Source organism: Oncorhynchus kisutch, linkage group LG13, assembly GCF_002021735.2.
Source record: "Oncorhynchus kisutch isolate 150728-3 linkage group LG13, Okis_V2, whole genome shotgun sequence".
NCBI classification, from domain to species: Eukaryota; Metazoa; Chordata; class Actinopteri; order Salmoniformes; family Salmonidae; genus Oncorhynchus; species Oncorhynchus kisutch.
The window spans coordinates 8,252,617-8,273,329 of NC_034186.2; the positions used below are offsets into that span (position 1 = coordinate 8,252,617).

The following is a 20,713-nucleotide window of genomic DNA, read 5'->3' on the forward strand; positions in this document are numbered from 1 at the left end:
GTGATGCAGTGTGTCACATGACACAAGCGCCACACACTGCACGGCACATGACACAAGCGCCACACACTGCACGTTACTCCCCCGCCACTGTGCTGCGTCACAAGGAGTTTCCGCCAGCCTTGCCAGGACAGGGCTTCATACAGATAATGTCTGGATCAGAAGGGAAGATGGGGACAGATCTGTATTAAAAGACAGTGTTCGAAACCATTCAAATAGTAGAAGAGACAGTTTCGTTGAGTAACCAACAAAATCTCAAGGCATATTTGCACCACATGTATAAGGAAAGGGAGATACCTAGTCAGTTGTACAACTGAATGCATCTTCCTCATTTAACCCAACCCCTCTGAATCAGAGAGGTGAGGGGGGCTGCCTTAATTGACATCCATGTCTTCCTCATTTAACCCAACCCCTCTGAATCAGAGAAGTGTGGTGGGCTGCCTTAAATCGACTCGATCATTCACAATAAATCTATTTCACAAATGTACTATTTTGGCTGAACAGCATAACAAAAAATAATTTTAACAACAATTTGACACAAAACAACATCGAGCCTTTAACAACATTTAAGATGTGAATCCCACGGGGAACGAAAATGTCTGCATTCACTACTGTAAGTCGCTCTGGATAAGAGCGTCTGCTAAATTACGTAAATGTAATATAGGGAACTCAGTGGATGTGCTAACACCATTGGTTTTACCCTTTAGGGAACTCAGTGGATGTGCTAACACCATTGGTTTACTCTTTAGGGAACTCAGTGGATGTGCTAACATCATTGGTTTACCCTTTAGGGAACTCAGTGGATGTGCTAACATCATTGGTTTACCCTATAGGGAACTCAGTGGATGTGCTAACACCATTGGTTTACCCTTTAGGGAAGTCAGTGGATGTGCTAACATCATTGGTTTACCCTTTAGGGAAGTCAGTGGATGTGCTAACATCATTGGTTTACCCTTTAGGGAACTCAGTGGATGTGCTAACACCATTGGTTTACCCTTTAGGGAACTCAGTGGATGTGCTAACACCATTGGTTTACCCTTTAGGGAACTCAGTGGATGTGCTAACACCATTGGTTTACCCTTTAGGGAACTCAGTGGATGTGCTAACACCATTGGTTTACTCTTTAGGGAACTCAGTGGATGTGCTAACACCATTGGTTTACTCTTTAGGGAACTCAGTGGATGTGCTAACACCATTGGTTTACCCTTTAGGGAACTCAGTGGATGTGCTAACACCATTGGTTTACCCTTTAGGGAACTCAGTGGATGTGCTAACACCATTGGTTTACTCTTTAGGGAACTCAGTGGATGTGCTAACACCATTGGTTTACTCTTTAGGGAACTCAGTGGATGTGCTAACACCATTGGTTTACTCTTTAGGGAACTCAGTGGATGTGCTAACACCATTGGTTTACTCTTTAGGGAACTCAGTGGATGTGCTAACACCATTGGTTTACCCTTTAGGGAACTCAGTGGATGTGCTAACACCATTGGTTTACTCTTTAGGGAACTCAGTGGATGTGCTAACACCATTGGTTTACCCTTTAGGGAACTCAGTGGATGTGCTAACACCATTGGTTTACTCTTTAGGGAACTCAGTGGATGTGTTAACACCAAAAAGCGAAGGTCACAATTATGTTTGTACACCTGTTAACATGGATATACTTCTGGAGTCCAGACAAGCTACTTTAGGAAACTTTCTGAATGGACATATAGGCCTATAGAGAGAATCAGCCAACTAAAACACGCACATCCCCGTAAATCAAAGTTACCGTGCTGCTGCTCCAGTTTCAACTGTTCTGCCTGTGATTATTATTATTTGACCCTGCTTGTCATTTATGAACATTTGAACATCTTGGCCATGTTCTGTTATAATCTCCACCCGGCACAGCCAGAAGAGGACTGGCCACCCCACATAGCCTGGTTCCTCTCTGGGTTTCTTCCTAGGTTTTGGCCTTTCTAGGGAGTTTTTCCTAGCCACCGTGCTTCTACACCTGCATTGCTTGCTGTTTGGGGTTTTAGGCTGGGTTTCTGTACAGCACTTTGAGATATAAGCTGATGTACGAAGGGCTATATAAATACATTTGATTTGATGTCAGACTTTCCTTAAAATGTTTTTTTTTTTTAACTAAGCCTACCTTCGGCTTTCTAGAAGAAGTGAATGAACTGATAAGGAAGTATAAAAGGGGTAGCTATAGTATGAAGATGGAATTGACAATCATTACAATAGAAACAAATACACGCAACATTGTCCATAGCCTATTTATCAGCGACACTGATTATCGAAGGGGGAGCGTTTTAGGAACGTTTTTCAAATACGGTGAGGAACTATTATAATTTGAATGGATGTATAAAAACCAAAACGGACTTCCTGTGTTGAGGTGGAATAAAAACGACTGAGAAGCAGGCTAGTTACTTCTGTGTGTGCTCCCGTCAACATTAACAGGACAGAGAAACACATGCTCATTGATCACATGGCATGCGTAAATGATGGTATGAAATAAACCAGCATCACTCCACACCCCCACTCAGCTAGCGGTTAGCCGCACCAGCATCACTCCACACCCCCACTCAGCTAGCGGTTAGCCGCACCAGCATCACTCCACACCCCTACTCAGCTAGCGGTTAGCCGCACCAGCATCACTCCTCCCCCACGCAGCTGGCGGTTAGCCGCACCAGCATCACTCTCCACCCCCACGCGGTTAGCCGCACCAGCATCACCCCACACCCCCACTCAGCTAGCGGTTAGCCGCTCCAGCATCAAAGCACAGTTGGAAAGAGAAGATGTAGAAAGTTCAATACACAGCCTAAGTTAGCAAAACAAATGCTTACAATCATACTCCCGCTATTATGTAAAGTTGATCTACATTTAAATAAAGTTAATAAAATCCTAAAAGGAATGTAGGCCCATTTAAACAGTTTTGATGGTTATTAGTAAGCATGTCACTGTAAGGTCTACTACACCTGTTGTATTCAGCATTTCACTGTAAGGTCTACCTACACCTGTTGTATTCAGCATTTCACTGTAAGGTCTACCTACACCTGTTGTATTCAGCATTTCACTGTAAGGTCTACTACACCTGTTGTATTCAGCATTTCACTGTAAGGTCTACCTACACCTGTTGTATTCAGCATTTCACTAAGGTCTACTACACCTGTTGTATTCAGCATTTCACTGTAAGGTCTACTACACCTGTTGTATTCAGCATTTCACTGTAAGGTCTACTACACCTGTTGTATTCAGCATTTCACTGTAAGGTCTACTACACCTGTTGTATTCAGCATTTCACTGTGAGGTCTACCTACACCTGTTGTATTCAGCATTTCACTGTGAGGTCTACTACACCTGTTGTATTCAGCATTTCACTGTAAGGTCTACTACACCTGTTGTATTCAGCATTTCACTGTAAGGTCTACCTACATCTGTTGTATTCAGCATTTCACTGTAAGGTCTACCTACACCTGTTGTATTCAGCATTTCACTGTAAGGTCTACTACACCTGTTGTATTCAGCATTTCACTGTAAGGTCTACTACACCTGTTGTATTCAGCATTTCACTGGGTATAAGAGTAATAGCCCTGGGTATAAGAGTAACAGCCCACAGCTCTGGGTATAAGAGTAACAGCCCTGGGTAGAAGAGTAACAGCCCTGGGTAGAAGAGTAACAGCCCACAGCCCTGGGTATAAGAGTAACAGCCCACAGCCCTGGGTATAAGAGTAACAGCCCACAGCCCTGGGTATAAGAGTAACAGCCCACAGCCCTGGGTATAAGAGTAACAGCCCTGGGTATGAGAGTAACAGCCCACAGCCCTGGGTATGAGAGTAACAGCCCACAGCCCCGTAAAATATCTCCTCAATGCCATAACTCAACAACGCACCAGCGTCAAACAGAAGGTATACTTTACATTGCGTCCTCTGTCACTCCTCTGGTCCTCCATGGCGATGTAATAAAAAGGTGTTGTTGTTGATTATTCCCTTAGACCCACTCACAGTAACTCTGCCCACAGTGCACCGCTGACCCTATTCCACCCCTCCCCTCTCTCCCAGGCTCAGATTAATATATTCAATCATGAAAGTTCCCCTGTATTATATATATATATATATCTCTGGCTGGATGGACGGCTGGCCGGCTTCCGCAATGCATCCTGCTGTTACCACGAGTACCTGTCAAAAGAAAACACGCTACCAAGCTCTTACCAATTCTCTTGACTCTCTAAAAATAGGTCTTTCCAAAGACAATTACAGGGTACAGGTAAGCTTCTTATTTCTTAGAGCTTAAGAGGCTAAGCTTAAGGGTAAAACTTTTTGCTCTGTTGGAGCACAGGAATACCAAAGTAATCAACAAAAAGGGCCAGAGGACGCAGGGCACTTCTGTTGCATTATTTAACATGGAGTAGGATACAGAAAACTGCAGAAAAGCGTGAGTTTCCATTCAAAGCTAGCTCTCTCTCTCTCTCTTCCCCATCTGTCAGTGTCCTCGTGTAACTGAGAACCTGGGTGACGGACGTGACTGACGTTCCAGGCCCTTCCAACCCTCTGAGTCTGGTGCCGAGGCATTAACTAACACGATTCCCCAGACTAAACCAGGGATAACCTATTCAGTCGCTACCCTATTCTGATAACTCAATCAATCAGTCCCTCAACGTTACTATTGAATAAATCAATCAGTCCCTCAACGTTACTATTCAATCAATCAGTCCCTCAACATTACTATTCAATAAATCAATCAGTCCCTCAACGTTACTATTCAATCAATCAGTCCCTCAACGTTACTATTCAATTCAATCAATCAGTCCCTCAACGTTACTATTCAATACAATCAATCAGTCCCTCAACATTACTATTCAATACAATCAATCAGTCCCTCAACATTACTATTCAATACAATCAATCAGTCCCTCAACATTACTATTCAATACAATCAATCAGTCCCTCAACATTACTAATCAATCAGTCCCTTAACGTTACTATTCAATACAATCAATCAGTCCCTCAACATTACTATACAATACAATCAATCAGTCCCTCAACATTACTATTCAATACAATCAATCAGTCCCTCAACATTACTATTCAATACAATCAATCAGTCCCTCAACATTACTATTCAATACAATCAATCAGTCCCTCACCTCAACATTACTATTCAATACAATCAATCAGTCCCTCAACATTACTATTCAATACAATCAGTCCCTCAACGTTACTATACAATACAATCAATCAGTCCCTCAACATTACTAATCAATCAGTCCCTCAACGTTACTATACAATACAATCAATCAGTCCCTCAACATTACTATTCAATACAATCAATCAGTCCCTCAACGTTACTATACAATACAATCAATCAGTCCCTCAACATTACTATACAATACAATCAATCAATCCTTCAACATTACTAATCAATCAGTCCCTCAACGTTACTATACAATACAATCAATCAGTCCCTCAACATTACTATTCAATACAATCAATCAGTCCCTCAACATTACTATTCAATACAATCAATCAGTCCCTCAACATTACTATTCAATACAATCAATCAGTCCCTCAACATTACTATTCAATACAATCAATCAGTCCCTCAACGTTACTATTCAATATAATCAATCAGTCCCTCAACATTACTATTCAACAAACGTCCGTAACGACCGCTACACAACAATGCTGCCCAGGTTTCTTTTAGGCTTGAACCATCCTAAAAACAGCAAACCCTGTGGCCAAAATTTAAAAAAAGTCTAACTCACAATAGCCTGATCTCCTAAGACTAGGAGCTGTCAGCATTATCTCTAGGCTAATTGGTGTTCAGTTTGTCTGAGAAAAAAAACTCATCAGCAGAGGATGTGGGCGCAGGACACTCAGCATTACTGTATCTGTAGTGCAGTGTTTCCCCAGTTGTTCTAGACGGGGCAGTCCCCCCCCCCGTCGTGCCCCCCCCCCCCCGCCGCACAACCTGACAAATACAGCCGAGGGAGATGCAACAGAGCATGTCTCAGAGGATTTCTGTGCATTTCGAAGTTATAAAAAAAATACAATTAAATGAAATAATAAAAAAAGGTTGTTTTATTTGTATTATCTTTTACCAGATCTAATGTGTTATATTCTCCTACATTAATTTCACATTTCCACAAACTTCAAAAGTGTTTCCTTTCAAATGATATCAAGAATATGTATATCCTTGCTTCAGGTCCTGAGCTACAGGCAGTTAGATCCTTAAGAGGTATTAAGAACCCCCCTCATCTGGTGCACAATGTTGTTCTACACCTGATTCAACTAATCAATGGCTTGATGACATGTTGACACGTTAAACAGCAGGTGTGCAAGTGGTGGAATGGAACAACAAATGTGAAGCCGACTGAAATCACCAGAGGAAGTGATTGAGAAACACTGCAGTAGAGAAGAGAGAGCACAGTTTCTGTCCTTGACTACAGGCACTGTGGTGTCACGTAAATTCACAGAAAGTGCATTGACATCACGCATGCACGCACGCACGCACGCACGCACGCACGCACGCAAGCTCCTTACAAATCTCTAGGTTTTACCTTACTGTAAAGGAAGTGTTTTTATCAGGGGAGGCCTGTGATTGGATAATGGATGAGCTAAGATTGTCCTGTCTGCGTGTCAGAGGTGGATTATTGAAGTGGCTGATCTTGAGAGATGAGCTGGGGCAGCCACGGTTCGAATTACACACCTGTTTGTCCCTTCAGACTGTTGGTCCCTCTCTGGTCCCTGACACGATCTGTTAGTTCCATGGACCAACAGGCTGAAAGGACCAACAGATATTGCCATGGAACAACAGGGACAATCTGTTTGTCCCTTCAGCCTGTTGGTCCGTGCCACTATCCGCTTGTCCCTTCACACTGTTGGTCCCTGCCACTATCCGCTTGTACCTTCACACTGTTGGTCCCTGCCACTATCCGCTTGTCCCTTCAGCCCCGGTGGTTGGGTTCTCATGACTCCAGTTTTAGCTTAACGAGCTGACTGTGGCGACGGATTGCAGCTGTCCCGTTGGTCAACGACAGACAGACACACAGGAAGTTATTAAAAGGCTCCGTCTGTAGGCAGATCAACTGACCTCCCACGGAGCGATAATCAACTGGCCTCCCACTGAGTGATAAACGACTGATAACAAAATGAAAAGTGGTCAACAACTCTGAACACATACAAGTTAAAGAAAAGGGGTATTTTAGCCATTCAGCCACACACACACACACACACGACTCCTCAATGTCCTTGAGAGCTAAGTCCCAAACTCAGTAAATTGACTATAAAAAGAGAAAGTTCTGTGCTGCAGTCAAGGTTCTCTCTCCCTCTCATACATGGTGGTGCCGGATATCGGACCCACTATCCTGGCGTTGCGGGCGCCGTTACCAACTGAGCCTCCCAGGTTATCAGACAACCTCTCATCGTTCTAGGTGAGATCGCTCTCATAGGCTCCTGACTCCAGCCATCCGGTGGTCCTTACAACAGATGACCAATCTAGACTGACGAGGCAACGGTTTTCTGGATCTTAACTCAGGACCAAGGTTGGGGGTGAGGTTAGGATAAGGTTAGATGACACATGACATGTTGCCATAGTTGAATCCTTTCTAACATGGCCAGATGGGACATCGACAACAACGCCGTGTGTCCTCTGAGAGGAGGCCGTTTATCTTTCTGGGGAAGGTCACGAATCAGGATGGAGGACGGAGTCAGAGCGGGGGGATGGGTAACATCTCAGTCACAACCTTGGAGTTCCGGTAGAGAGAGTGAGTTCTCCTCCAGGGCAGAACAGAACAGAGGTGGTCCAGATGTTGTCCTGTTCCCATCGGATCACAAAGATGACTGGGTCACGCACCTCTCACATGCCAAGGCACCAGACTGACTGGAGATGATTTTAATAGCACACTTTCCCTACTGAGGCTAATTAGGAGTCTTTTTTTGTCTTACTAGTCTCAAGAGATATAGTCTAGGACACGTTTGTTTTCAAAGACATAATAATTACAACTGACCAGGTGAGCATCGACTGTACAACACAATTAACCAATCGCATTCAGTAGTTTAAAATGTTTGTAAAACTAGGAGTTAAGTCAAACTACTGTATAGCGTGCTGTATAGCGTTCTATATAGCGTTCTGTATAGCATTCTGTATAGCATTCTGTATAGCATTCTGTATAGCATTCTGTATAGCATTCTGTATAGCATTCTGTATAGCATTCTGTATAGCATTCTGTATAGCATTCTGTATAGCATTCTGTATAGCATTCTGTATAGTGCGTGTAGATGTATGAATCCACTGTATAAATTGGGGCGAAAGGGGGGGGTACATTGTTTTTATATATATATATAAATAAATAAAAGATGAATATACTGTATATAATGACATTGAACATTGGGATATAAACAAACAGAACCATACATACAGCTGGTTTAGTACATCTACATGAATGTAAAACAAGCTAGTCCTGGCCACTCCATCTAATTTACTGCTGTGCGCTGGCTGTGGGCTAAACACTACATTACTTTGTTATTCAGTGTGGGGAGGGGACCCATGTTGCCTGGCCTGCAAAGCGTAATGGAGAGGAGCAAGTGCAGTGTGATTTAACAGCCAACCAGGACACCTTTCATATAGTGTTCCCCGAGTACTGGTGCCTGCGTCTGTCCACCGCCTGTACCGTTACTGTACTGCCTGACAGATTAACTCAACTCAGTCCTCCTACTCAGCTCTCTCTCTCTCGGTCTGCGTCTCCCATTCAACAGAAGCATGGATGGAGTAACCAGCCAGGGGATTGCCTCAGGAGCAACACATTGAAGTGGGAATGAAAACATGGGCCTTCTGTTACTGTACTTACGTCACACCTCAATCACCCATCTTGGGGCTTTTTTTTTTTCTCAGAAAGATTATCTCTGTAATAACAAATGTGATGCATTGTCTTTAGTACACCCAATTATACCAAATACATAAACATTACATTTTTTATATAACTTTGTACAAAAACATTTCAACAAAAAGTGCCTTGGCCTTATTTATAAACCCTGGGCATCATTTATAGCCCTTGTGTATGGGTCTTAATGCCAGTAGAGCAAGACAAGATGGAAGTGGAATGGATCAACTCCCCAGACAGGAAGAAACACAGTAGAATAGATCAACTCCCCAGACAGGAAGAAACACAGTAGAATATATCAACTCCCCAGACAGGAAGAAACACAGTGGAATAGATCAACTCCCCAGACAGGAAGAAACACAGTAGAATAGATCAACTCCCCAGACAGGAAGAAACACAGTAGAATAGATCAACTCCACAGACAGGAAGAAACACAGTAGAATAGATCAACTCCCCAGACAGGAAGAAACACAGTAGAATAGATCAACTCCCCAGACAGGAAGAAACACAGTAGAATAGATCAACTCCCCAGACAGGAAGAAACACAGTAGAATAGATCAACTCCCCAGACAGGAAGAAACACAGTAGAATAGATCAACTCCCCAGAGAGGAAGAAACACAGTGGAACCAGACTCCAAAACAGTAGGCGGAAGCCTTCATCTTCACAAGTCAAAACCCCTATGATTTCTAGCTGTTAGAGGGTGTCTGACCGTTAGTTGTGGCCCATCCATTTGGGCATCAGGGAAGCCACCAAACTTATGATTGGTCCAAAAAAAATTAAATGTATTATTTTTTAAATATATACACCACTGTTAAAAAGTTTTGGGTCACTTAAAAATGTCCTTGTTTTTGAAAGAAAAAAAGATACAAGCTTTTTGTCCGTTAAAATAACATCAAATTGATCAGAAATACAGTGTAGACATTGTTAAATGTTGTAAATGACTATTGTAGCTGGAAACGGCAGATTTTTTATGGAATATCTACATAGGTGTACAGAGGTCCATTATCAGCAACCATCAGTCCTGTGTTCCAATGGCACGTTGTGTTAGCTAATCCAAGTTTATCATTTTAAAAAGGCTAATTGATCATTAGAAAACCCTTTTGCAATTATGTTAGCATGGCTGAAAAATGTTTTGCTGATTAAAGAAGCAATAGAACTGGCCTTCTTTAGACTAGTTGAGTATCTGGAGCATCAGCATTTGTGGGTACGATTACAGGCTCAAAATGGCCAGAAACAAAGACCTTTCTTCTGAAACTCGTCAGTCTATTCTTGTTCTGAGAAATGAAGGCTATTACATGCGAGAAATTGCCAAGAAACTGAAGATCTCATACAACGCTGTGTACTACTCCCTTCACAGAACTGCACAAACTGGATCTAACCGGAATAGAAAGATAAGTGAGAGGCCCCGGTGCACAACTGAGCAAGAGGACAAGTACATTAGAGTGTCTAGTTTGAGAAACAGACACCTCACAAGTCCTCAACTGGCAACTTCATTAAATAGTACCTGCAAAACACCAGTCTCAACGTCAACAGTGAAGAGGAGACTCCGGGATGCTGGCCGTCTAGGCAGAGTTGCAAAGAAAAAGCCATATCTCAGACTGGCCAATAAAAAGAAAAGATTAAGACGGGTGAAAGAACAGACACTGGAAGATTGGAAAGTTTGAGGTGTTCGGATCACAAAGAAGAACACTCGTGAGACCCAGAAAAAAATGAAGATGCTGGAGGAATGATGACGCCATCTGTCAAGCATGGTGGAAGCAGTGATGGTCTGGGGGTGCTTTGGTGGTGGTAAAAGTGGGAGATTTGTACAGGGTAAAAGGGATCTTGAAGAAGGAAGGATATCACTCCATTTTGCAACGCCATACCTTCTGGACGGCGCTTAATTAGAGCCAAAATCCTCCTACAACAGGACAATGATCCAAAGTACAGCTCCAAACTATGCAAGAACTATTTAGGGAAGAAGCAGTCAGCTGGTATTCTGTCTATAATGAAGAGGCCAGCACAGTCACCGATCTCAATCCTATTGAGCTGTTGTGGGAGCAACTTGAGCACTTCTTACGAACCATACGGTCATCAAGACAATCCAACTTGTGGGAGGTGCTTCAGGAAACATGGGGTGAAATATCTTCAGATTACCTCAACAAATTGACAAATAGCATGCCAACGGTCTGCATGGCTATAATTGCCGCAAATGCGAGGATTCTTTGACGAAAGCAAAGTTTGAAGGACACAATTATTATTTCAATTCAAAATCATTATTTATAACCTTGTCAACGTCTTGACTATATTTCCTATTCATTTTGCAACTCATTTCAAGCATTATTTCATGGAAACCAAGGACATTGCCAAGTGACCCCAAACTTTTGAACGGTAATGTAATGTAAATATATATACACATACATACATATAGAGCAACTCCCCACAACTCACCATAATTTGCAAATAAATTCATTAAAAATCCTACAATGTGATTTTCGGGATTTTTTTTCTCATTTTGTCTGTCATAGTTGAAGTGTACCTATGATGAAAATTACAGGCCTCTCTCGTCATTTTAAGTGGGAGAACTTGCACAATTGGTGGCTGACTAAATACTGTTTTGCCCCACTGTGTGTGTGTGTGTGTGTGTGTGTGTGTGTGTGTGTGTGTGTGTGTGTGTGTGTGTGTGTGTGTGTGTGTGTGTGTGTGTGTGTGTGTACACACAGACAATTCAGGGATTATGTTTACAATACTCATAAAACGTGTAGTAAATGTGTGTACATTTTACTCTTTCAAATATATATAGTTAAAACAAGACATTGAGTTACCTACTACTCTGCCAGCATCAGCACCAGGGCCTACCGACCCAGTGGTTCGATTGCACTGACAACTTTTACACTGTTTGCTATGGGGGGGGATTTAAGATTTGTTTTCCTTTGATTAGCAGCTAGCTAGCGGTATCCAGATTTCAATTCTCTCTCTGATCTCATATCTCAAAACGCTGAAATATTAAGTTATTTCAGAATGAAAGTTAACTAGGCAGATCCTCATGCTTTGTGGCATTATGCTCTCGCTATCCACATTAAGATCATCTGTTTTCACTTGTCGCATGTGTGATCGTTTCATTCTCCCTGTGCTCGTCGCCGGCGAACTCGCTCGTCACCGGTGAACTCGCTCGTCGCCGGATGCTCCTAAATAGTTGGTGATCTGTTCAAAACGGTGTCATCGTGTCCAGCAGTGGCGTTTACATTGTTTTACATGCAAAAGTGTAACAGGTGTATTTAGGCTGTTGTTCAAATGCACAGACCACTTTATATACCATACCGTATGTTCCCAACGAAACTACCGGTAGTTTGAAAACATGCCATAGCATTTCTGTCATGCTGAATACCCCGGGTATTCGCCTAATCAGCGGCAGACACTGCCGACCATATTCCTGTTCTCGAAACCATGTATAAAATTGATTTAGAAAAAAGTTATTTCTGATCCGGTTGAACTGGGCCACAGGGCCTTAGTGATTGTGGGCCTGGCTGACCTTACTCATGCAGGGCAGAGCAGGGCTGGGGAAGACTAACGAGTGCTGGGGAGGAGATGGGCCCCCGCTGCTAGCCAGCCTAATAAAGTATTCATACACACCCTGGGACCACCCAGTCCTTTGAAGGGACTGCTGAGCCACCAACCCAATATCAGCCTCACTCAGAGAGGCGGAGGCAGAGCTCCAAACATTGATCTGATGTAGAAATAACAGTAAATGTGGGGTACCGTAACACAGGAAGGAAGGAAGGAAGGAAGGGGTGAAGGAAGGAAGGAGGTTGCCACCTTGTGATGGGGGACAGACAACAACCAGTAGGCACTGACGAGACTACATTAAATGCATGTCCCTATGTACAGTATATCTCTGTGACAATCCAATTCTCTAAAAAGAAACTGTTTGAGATATGTAGATCTGTTTCAAAGCAACCCAGTGGGGACTATTCACCAAATACCATTTTTCATTCCCATCTATCTGGGAATTATTATTATTAATTCCTAACTTTATCAAACAAATCATTTGAATAATCTCCCCTCAGATAGGCTATATAGGCTACTTTGACTAATCAGCATCGTGAGAATCCTCTAATGAAATCGTTCAAAGTCCAATAACTTTCAAGCCGGCGCTGTTGGTGTTATGCAGTATTACTGACTTTGTTAAAGCAAACAAAAATTCTTTGCAAAACCCTGGTAAATAGCCTACAGTAAATAGGTCTCAGATTAACTGCCAATCCTGTTACCTACAACAAACATGCCATTAGGCTAATTGAGCACCTGTTTATTTATGTATAAAATATCAAATGTACTCGAGCTGTGACAAATCAGATTAAGCTGGTTTGTGATAGTTAATACCTTTATTATGAAGCATGCCAACTGGAGAAAGAAAATATCCACTACTTCAAATCAACGATGCGCTCTCTCTGCGCGCATCTGGTCAACTACCAGGCATGCAACTCCAGCGTGCTTACCTTGGTGGTAACAATACACAGGCAGTCCATTCTCCCGAACACTGCAGCAGCCCCGGACCGCTCAGCATCTCATAATGATCCACCACTAGCTCCTTACGACCACACAACTACCGCGTGTAGTCAGCATAGCACACACCGCCTCGGTGAGTCAAAAGTCCTTCCATGGTGAGGTCAGCGTCCTTTGTTTCGCAGGTTAACGGAGGGGCGGGCATGAGTGGATAAAAGAGGATGCTCCATTCGCTTCCACTGATAATAGCCGCTCAAGTTGCTACGAACGCGCACGATAGGCTGGCGCGTTCACAGGAGCATTGCGCTCCCACCCGCACATCATTTCAGCGCAGGTAGTCAGAGCCATGTGGGCTACAGAACCCCACAGTAGTGTAGGATGATGTGTAGGGCGCTGGTGTATTCTTAACCCCTACAGTCTCATTATTTAGATGAAAACTCTCTAGGCTGCTGCTGGTCTAAAACTGTGCTAATCAAGGAATGCTTTCGTCATTACGGGCAGCTTTAACAACCTATCGAGTTGGAAGAAAAATCACCCCTCAATTGAATCGATTACAATGAAACTCACTCAAAATCACACATTTGCAATGTTGCTCATTTCCAATGTAATATTCTGTAAAACGTATTATTCTCTATATACGTCATGTATCAACTAAACGTATGGAAAGCTCACAGACCTCGATATTAAAATAAAAAACAAGATGATGTCAGCAGGTAAATATTAGAGACCCAGTGACCTTCAGGGAGGTCTAAACATATGAATATTCCAACAGTCTGGATCTCAGATGGTGTTCTGTGGAGCATGAAGCCATCAAATGACTTCCCTAAAGGCACAGCCCAGAGTAGACAGACTCCTCACTGGCTCCCTCCACTCTCCCTCACTAGCAACGCTAAGCCCAGAGTGGACAGACTCCTCACTGGCTCCCTCCACTCTCCCTCACTAGCAACGCTAAGCCCAGAGTGGACAGACTCCTCACTGGCTCCCTCCACTCTCCCTCACTAGCAACGCTAAGCCCAGAGTGGGAAGACTCCTCACTGGCTCCCTCCACACTCCCTCACTAGCAACGCTAAGCCCAGAGTGGACAGACTCCTCACTGGCTCCCTCCACTCTCCCTCACTAGCAACGCTAAGCCCAGAGTGGACAGACTCCTCACTGGCTCCCTCCACTCTCCCTCACTAGCAACGCTAAGCCCAGAGTGGACAGACTCCTCACTGGCTCCCTCCACTCTCCCTCACTAGCAACGCTAAGCCCAGAGTGGGCAGACTCCTCACTGGCTCCCTCCACTCTCCCTCACTAGCAACGCTAAGCCCAGAGTGGGCAGACTCCTCACTGGCTCCCTCCACACTCCCTCACTAGCAACGCTAAGCCCAGAGTGGACAGACTCCTCACTGGCTCCCTCCACTCTCCCTCACTAGCAACGCTAAGCCCAGAGTGGACAGACTCCTCACTGGCTCCCTCCACTCTCCCTCACTAGCAACGCTAAGCCCAGAGTGGACAGACTCCTCACTGGCTCCCTCCACTCTCCCTCACTAGCAACGCTAAGCCCAGAGTGGACAGACTCCGTAGGCCTAGATAAGAGTGGACGAATGGGACAATTACATTTTGGGGACCGAGACCAGGAGTGAAATGGTACCAGGAGTATATGGAATCTACCAGAAATCAGAGCCCGTGAGTGACTGGATGACATCATGCCATGAGGCAGATACAGTGAGTTCGGAAAGTATTCAGACCCCTTGACTTTTTCCATATTTTCCTTGCGTTACAGCCTTATTATAAAATGTATCTGTTTTGCCCCTCTCATCAATCTACACACAATACCCCATAATGACAAAGCAAAAACAGTTTTTTTAGACATTTCACTGCACCGTTGGCAGTGATTACAGCCTCAAGTATTTTTGGGTATGACGCTACACGACTACTGCTCCAACCTCTCTGTGCATGTAACAGTCTCCTGCTCCAACCTCTCTGTGTATGTAACAGTCTCCTGCTCTAACCTCTCTGTGCATGTAACAGTCTCCTGCTCTAACCTCTCTGTGCATGTAACAGTCTCCTGCTCCAACCTCTCTAACCTCTCTGTGCATGTAACAGTCTCCTGCTCCAACCTCTCTAACCTCTCTGTGTATGTAACAGTCTCCTGCTCCAACCTCTCTGTGTATGTAACAGTCTCCTGCTCCAACCTCTCTGTGTATATAACAGTCTCCTGCTCCAACCTCTCTAACCTCTCTGTGTATGTAACAGTCTCCTGCTCCAACCTCTAACCTCTCTGTGCATGTAACAGTCTCCTGCTCCAACCTCTCTGTGTATGTAACAGTCTCCTGCTCCAACCTCTCTAACCTCTCTGTGTATGTAATGCTCCTCTCAAGCTCTGTCAGGTTGGATGGGGAGCATCACTGCACAGCTATTTTCAGGTCTCTCTAGAGATGTTCGATCGGGTTCAAGTCCAGGCTCTGGCTGGGCAACTCAAGGACATTCAGAGACTTGTCCCGAAGCCACTCCTGCATTGTCTTGGCTGTGTGCTTAGGGTCATTGTCCTGGAACGAGAACCTTCACCCCAGTCGGAGGTCCTGTGCGCTCTGGAGCAGGTTTTCATCAAGGATCTCTATACTTTGTTCTGTTCATCTTTGCCTCGATCCTGACTAGTCTCCCAGTCCCCTCCTCTGAACAACATCCCCACAGCATGATGCTGCCACCACTATGCACCACCATAGGGATGGTATCAGGTTTCCTCCAGATGTTTCCTTCAGATGTGACGCTTGGCATTCAGGCCAAAGAGTTCAATCTTGGTTCCATCAGACCTGAGAATTTTAGGTGCTTTTTGGGAAACTCATTGCAGGCTGTCATGTGCCTTTTACTGAGGAGTGGCTTCCGCCTGGCCACTCTACCACAAAGGCTTGATTGGTGGAGTGCTGCAGAGATGGGAGAACCTTCCAGAAGGACACCCATCTCCACAGTGGAACTCTGGAGCTCTGTCAGAGTGACCATCGGGTTCTTGGTCACCTCCCTGTTCAAGGCCCTTCTCCCCCATTTACTCAGTTTGGCCGGGCTGCCAGCTCTAGGAAGTCTTGAACTTCAATTTAAGAATGATGGCGGCCACTGTGTTCTTGGAGACCTTCAATGCTGCAGAAATGTTTTGGTACCCTTCCCCAATCCTGTCTCAGAGCTCTACAGACAATTCCTTCAACCTCATGGCTTGGTTTTTGCTCTGACATACACTGTCATCAACTGTGGGACATATAGACAGGTGTGTGCCTTTCCAAATCATGTCCAATCAATTGAGTTTACCACAGGTGGGACTCCAATAAAGTTGTAGAGACACAAGGGTGATCAATGGAAACAGGATGCACCTGAGATCAATTTCTAATCTCGTAGCAAAGAGTCTGAATACATATATAAATAAGGTATATCTGTTTTCTTATTTTAATACATTTGCAAACATTTAAAAAAAAATATATATTTTTGCTTTGTCGTTATGGGGGTATTGTGGTGTAGTGTGATGTGGATTTTTTTAAACATTTATTCAATTTTAGAATAATTCTGTGGATGTGGAAAAAGGGAAGGGGTCTGAATAGTTTCTGATTGACCTGTAGATAGACATGGAGTGACAGAACAGAACACACCTCGTCTAAACAGAGTACTTACGTGCCTGAACTCGGCAGAAAAAGATTTTCCTAGCACAAGGAGTATTTCTGTTAGGAGGGGAGAGTCCTACCAAGGCCAGGTTATTGACAGGGAGGAGGGGAGAGAGAGACAATCAATTCATTTCAACAAAGACGTTGCCATGAAAAGATATCCTTTAAAACGTAGCTTAAACTTTATCTAAAAGAAGGTCTTACAGAGAAATATTACCCACTGCTTGAACAATTAAACAGGGACATTGCAATATCAAATATGAGAATATGGATTATTACCAAGCTGACTGCAAATCACTTTCAGACTCAGTACCTTGAAGGCTCCAGCACATATACAGCTAAAATAAAATATAAATGAATACAAAAGCAGCAACACAGAACAAACTGACTGTTTAATATCAGACATGAACACACAATGACATGTCTTCCAAGCGGCTTAATAGTTGTGCCTAACTATTGTGATGCCACACGAAGATGAACAGATATAACCACAGAGTCTAATATCAGGGCGCTATATCTATGGCTATAACCCCCCCCCACACACATTTTATCTCACTCAATACAAAAAGGTTCATTATTAAGGACAAAGGTAACACTTCCTGAGAATTCAAAATGAGATAACAGGACAGGACACCTCTCAGAAAGAAGCGTCCTATGTCTCTTTCACAGATAGTTTGGTATGATTGTCAGAGAGACAGGACAGGAATGCTGTATGGTAGAAACCATAGAAATAGAATCCATAGAACAGGCCTCAACGATGTCACCTCTTGGTCGACCGAGAATTGTCTGTTCTTTCAACCCATCAATTGGTTGACATTTTTAAAACAATGATTTTTCCATATATAGACATGCGTTTGAATAAAATCAACTATATGCACTGAGCTTGTCTGAGGCTTTAAGCACACAGTTTGAAATCGTAATTATGGTACAAAAATGACTCAAGAGGGAGCCAGAGATCTAGATAACCAGAAAGGAGAAAAAATATATAAATTTGAAAAACTGTTCCCAACCAGATTTGTACCTTGTCAGCTCGAGGATTTTGAACTTGCAACCTTCCAGTTACTAGTCCAACGCTCTAACCACTAGGCTACCCTGCCCTGCCGCCCCTTTATTTGCGCAAGGGATAAGAAGTAATCAGGTATTTTATGACGTTTCCACTGGATCAGAGCATTACATTTTTCTCGTCGAGGCTCGGTGGTTATTGAAAGGGAGAGAGCTGGAAAGATGTTTCAGATATATTGAGGGAACTATTGTCATTCTCAATGGATGTAAAAACAGACTTTGTTTACTTGCTGTTTGAGGTGAATAAAAAAAAAATACTCAGAAGCTTCACAGCTCATTAGTGGCGGTGAGACAATCAGAAAGACTATCAGACAATTAATAAATTGACAAAACTCGTCAAATGTAATGAACCAAAAACTTGTTTCTCACAAATGTAGCATAGTGAGCTCAAACAAAATGTTCACACGGACAATGAGAACGGTAAACAATTGTAATAATGATATAGGTAGAACAGTGTAGATTAGAAATGATGGGAATGGACGGTAAACATACAGCTGGTGATATAAGTAATGGGGAAGTGATAGACCCTAACAATCAAAGAGAGATGTGCCTTGGCCATTTTAGTCACATACTCCTTATTGAATCAACATTTCAAATTATACCCAAGACACATTATTCTCCACATACTGTAGGCTGTGGAATACTCTCACAGTCCAAAGCAGTAGCCATTTATCGAAAAACAAATACAATTTCACTTATTTTGTGATAAGTGAGCAAACCAAGGCAAATACCTCGTTCTAGTGGAGTGGGCCTTATGTTGCCGAAGCCTGTCTTAGAGTGATGGACTGTACCATCCCCGTTCTAGTGGAGTGGGCCTTACGTTGCCGAAGCCTGTCTTAGAGTGATGGACTGTACCATCCCCGCCGCAGCAACGGATTAGTCCACTCCGACAGGCGGGAATCAGACAGCCGTCTCGTGTGCCATAAAAAATAAATATATAATACCGCTTGATAAAAAAATCTAACGCTGTCGATCAACAGCCAATGACCAAACAATCCACCAGCTGACTAAACGAGGTCAGGCCTAGTGGACAGGCAGCCATTGGGAGTGTATCCATGAGTTTGCCAGTCACATTGACAAGGTTAGAGGTTCCAAGGCCTTTCTATGGATTCCATTTCTATGGTAGAACCACAGTATGGGTGTAGTAGACGGAGGACCAGGAGGGGGCAGAGGACCAGGAGGGGCGTATGCTTCACATCATCTCATCTCAAAGACAGCCAGCAGTACTGAAGCCACACTACTGTGGTGTACATTAATTATACAGGAGAATCAGCATTTTCTCACACACACACACACACACTAAAACCTAAGCCTAAACACGCAAAGTGCAATGTATGGTGACTGGGCACACAGCCAGAAACAGAGAGCATGGGAACAGTGAGCGGGTTGCCAGTTGCCACAGCAAGCCTATAGGAACAGTGAGCAGCAGTCTGGCTTTATATCACATCCATTCTAGTGGAGTGGGTTGCCAGATTTGGGCAAAATATAAACAGGGCTTTTACCAAACAAGGTGCAAATAAGTGCTTATCACAGTGCTATAAAGTTTGCTTACCTCTATGCTGGACGTAAGGCTGCTGGGCAGGGTGTCAGAGGTGACAGCTGTAGAGGGGGAGGGAAGGCTGGAGAAGTCCCACAGGGTGACAGGGGGAGCTGGGGGCTCTGCAGGCTTGACTGGCTCTACAGATGTCTGGCCTTCCTGTAAGGTCACTTCATAAAACTCCTGGATATCTGGAGGAGTAGGGAGGAGAATGAGGAAATGGAGAGTGGGGAATCTGTTAGCACTGGATTTTGCGGTTCTTGGAAAAACACAAATCAGAATATTTTCAACTGGCATGTTATGTCTCTGATTTCAGCATTTACATACACTAAGGTTGGAGACATTAAAACTCATTTTTCACACCGCTCAAACAAACTATAGTTTTGGCAAGTCGGTTAGGACATCTACTTTGTGCATGACAAGTCATTTTTCCAACAATTATTTCACTGTATCACAATTCCAGTGAGTCAGAAGTTTACATACACTAATTTGACTGTGCCTTTATACAGCTTAGAAAATTCCAGAAAATGGAAATCAAGTGCAAATCAATCCCAGAACAACAGCAAAAGGACCTTGTGAAGATGCTGGAGGAAACCGGTACAAAAGTATCTATATCCACAGTCCTATATCAACATAACCTGACGGGCCACTCAGCCAGGAAGAAGCCCCAGATCCAAAACCACCATAGAAAAGCCAGACTACGGTTTGGAACTGCACATGGGGACAAAGATGGTACTTTTGGGAGAAATGTCCTCTGGTCTGATGAAACAAAAATAGAACTGTTTGGCCATAATGACCACCATTATGTTTGGAGGAAAAAAGGGGGAGGCTTGCAAGCCGAAGAACACCATTCCAACCTTGAAGAACGGGGGTGGCAGCATCATGTTGTGGGGGTGCTTTGCTGCAGGAGGGACTGGTGCACTTCACAAAATAGATGGCATCATGAGGAAACATAATTATGAGGATATATTGAAGCAACATCTCAGGAGATCAGTCAGGAAGTTAAAAGCTTGGTTGCAAATGGGTCTTCCAAATGGACAATGACCCCAAGCACACCTCCAAAGTTGAGGCAAAATGGCATAAGGATGACAAAGTCAAGGTATTGGAGTGGCCATCACAAAGCACTGACCTCAATCCTA

The 20,713-nt window shown here is 43.6% G+C and overlaps 1 protein-coding gene across 1 annotated transcript in view; it reads right to left on the reverse strand.

Annotated features, from left to right (window-relative positions):
• LOC109903054 (disks large homolog 1) overlaps nt 1-20,713 on the reverse strand; it is a 287,487-nt gene that overhangs the window by 247,773 nt on the left and 19,001 nt on the right. The window contains 1 exon segment of the mRNA XM_031785507.1: nt 19,590-19,765. Coding sequence (XP_031641367.1) covers nt 19,590-19,765 — 176 coding nt within the window.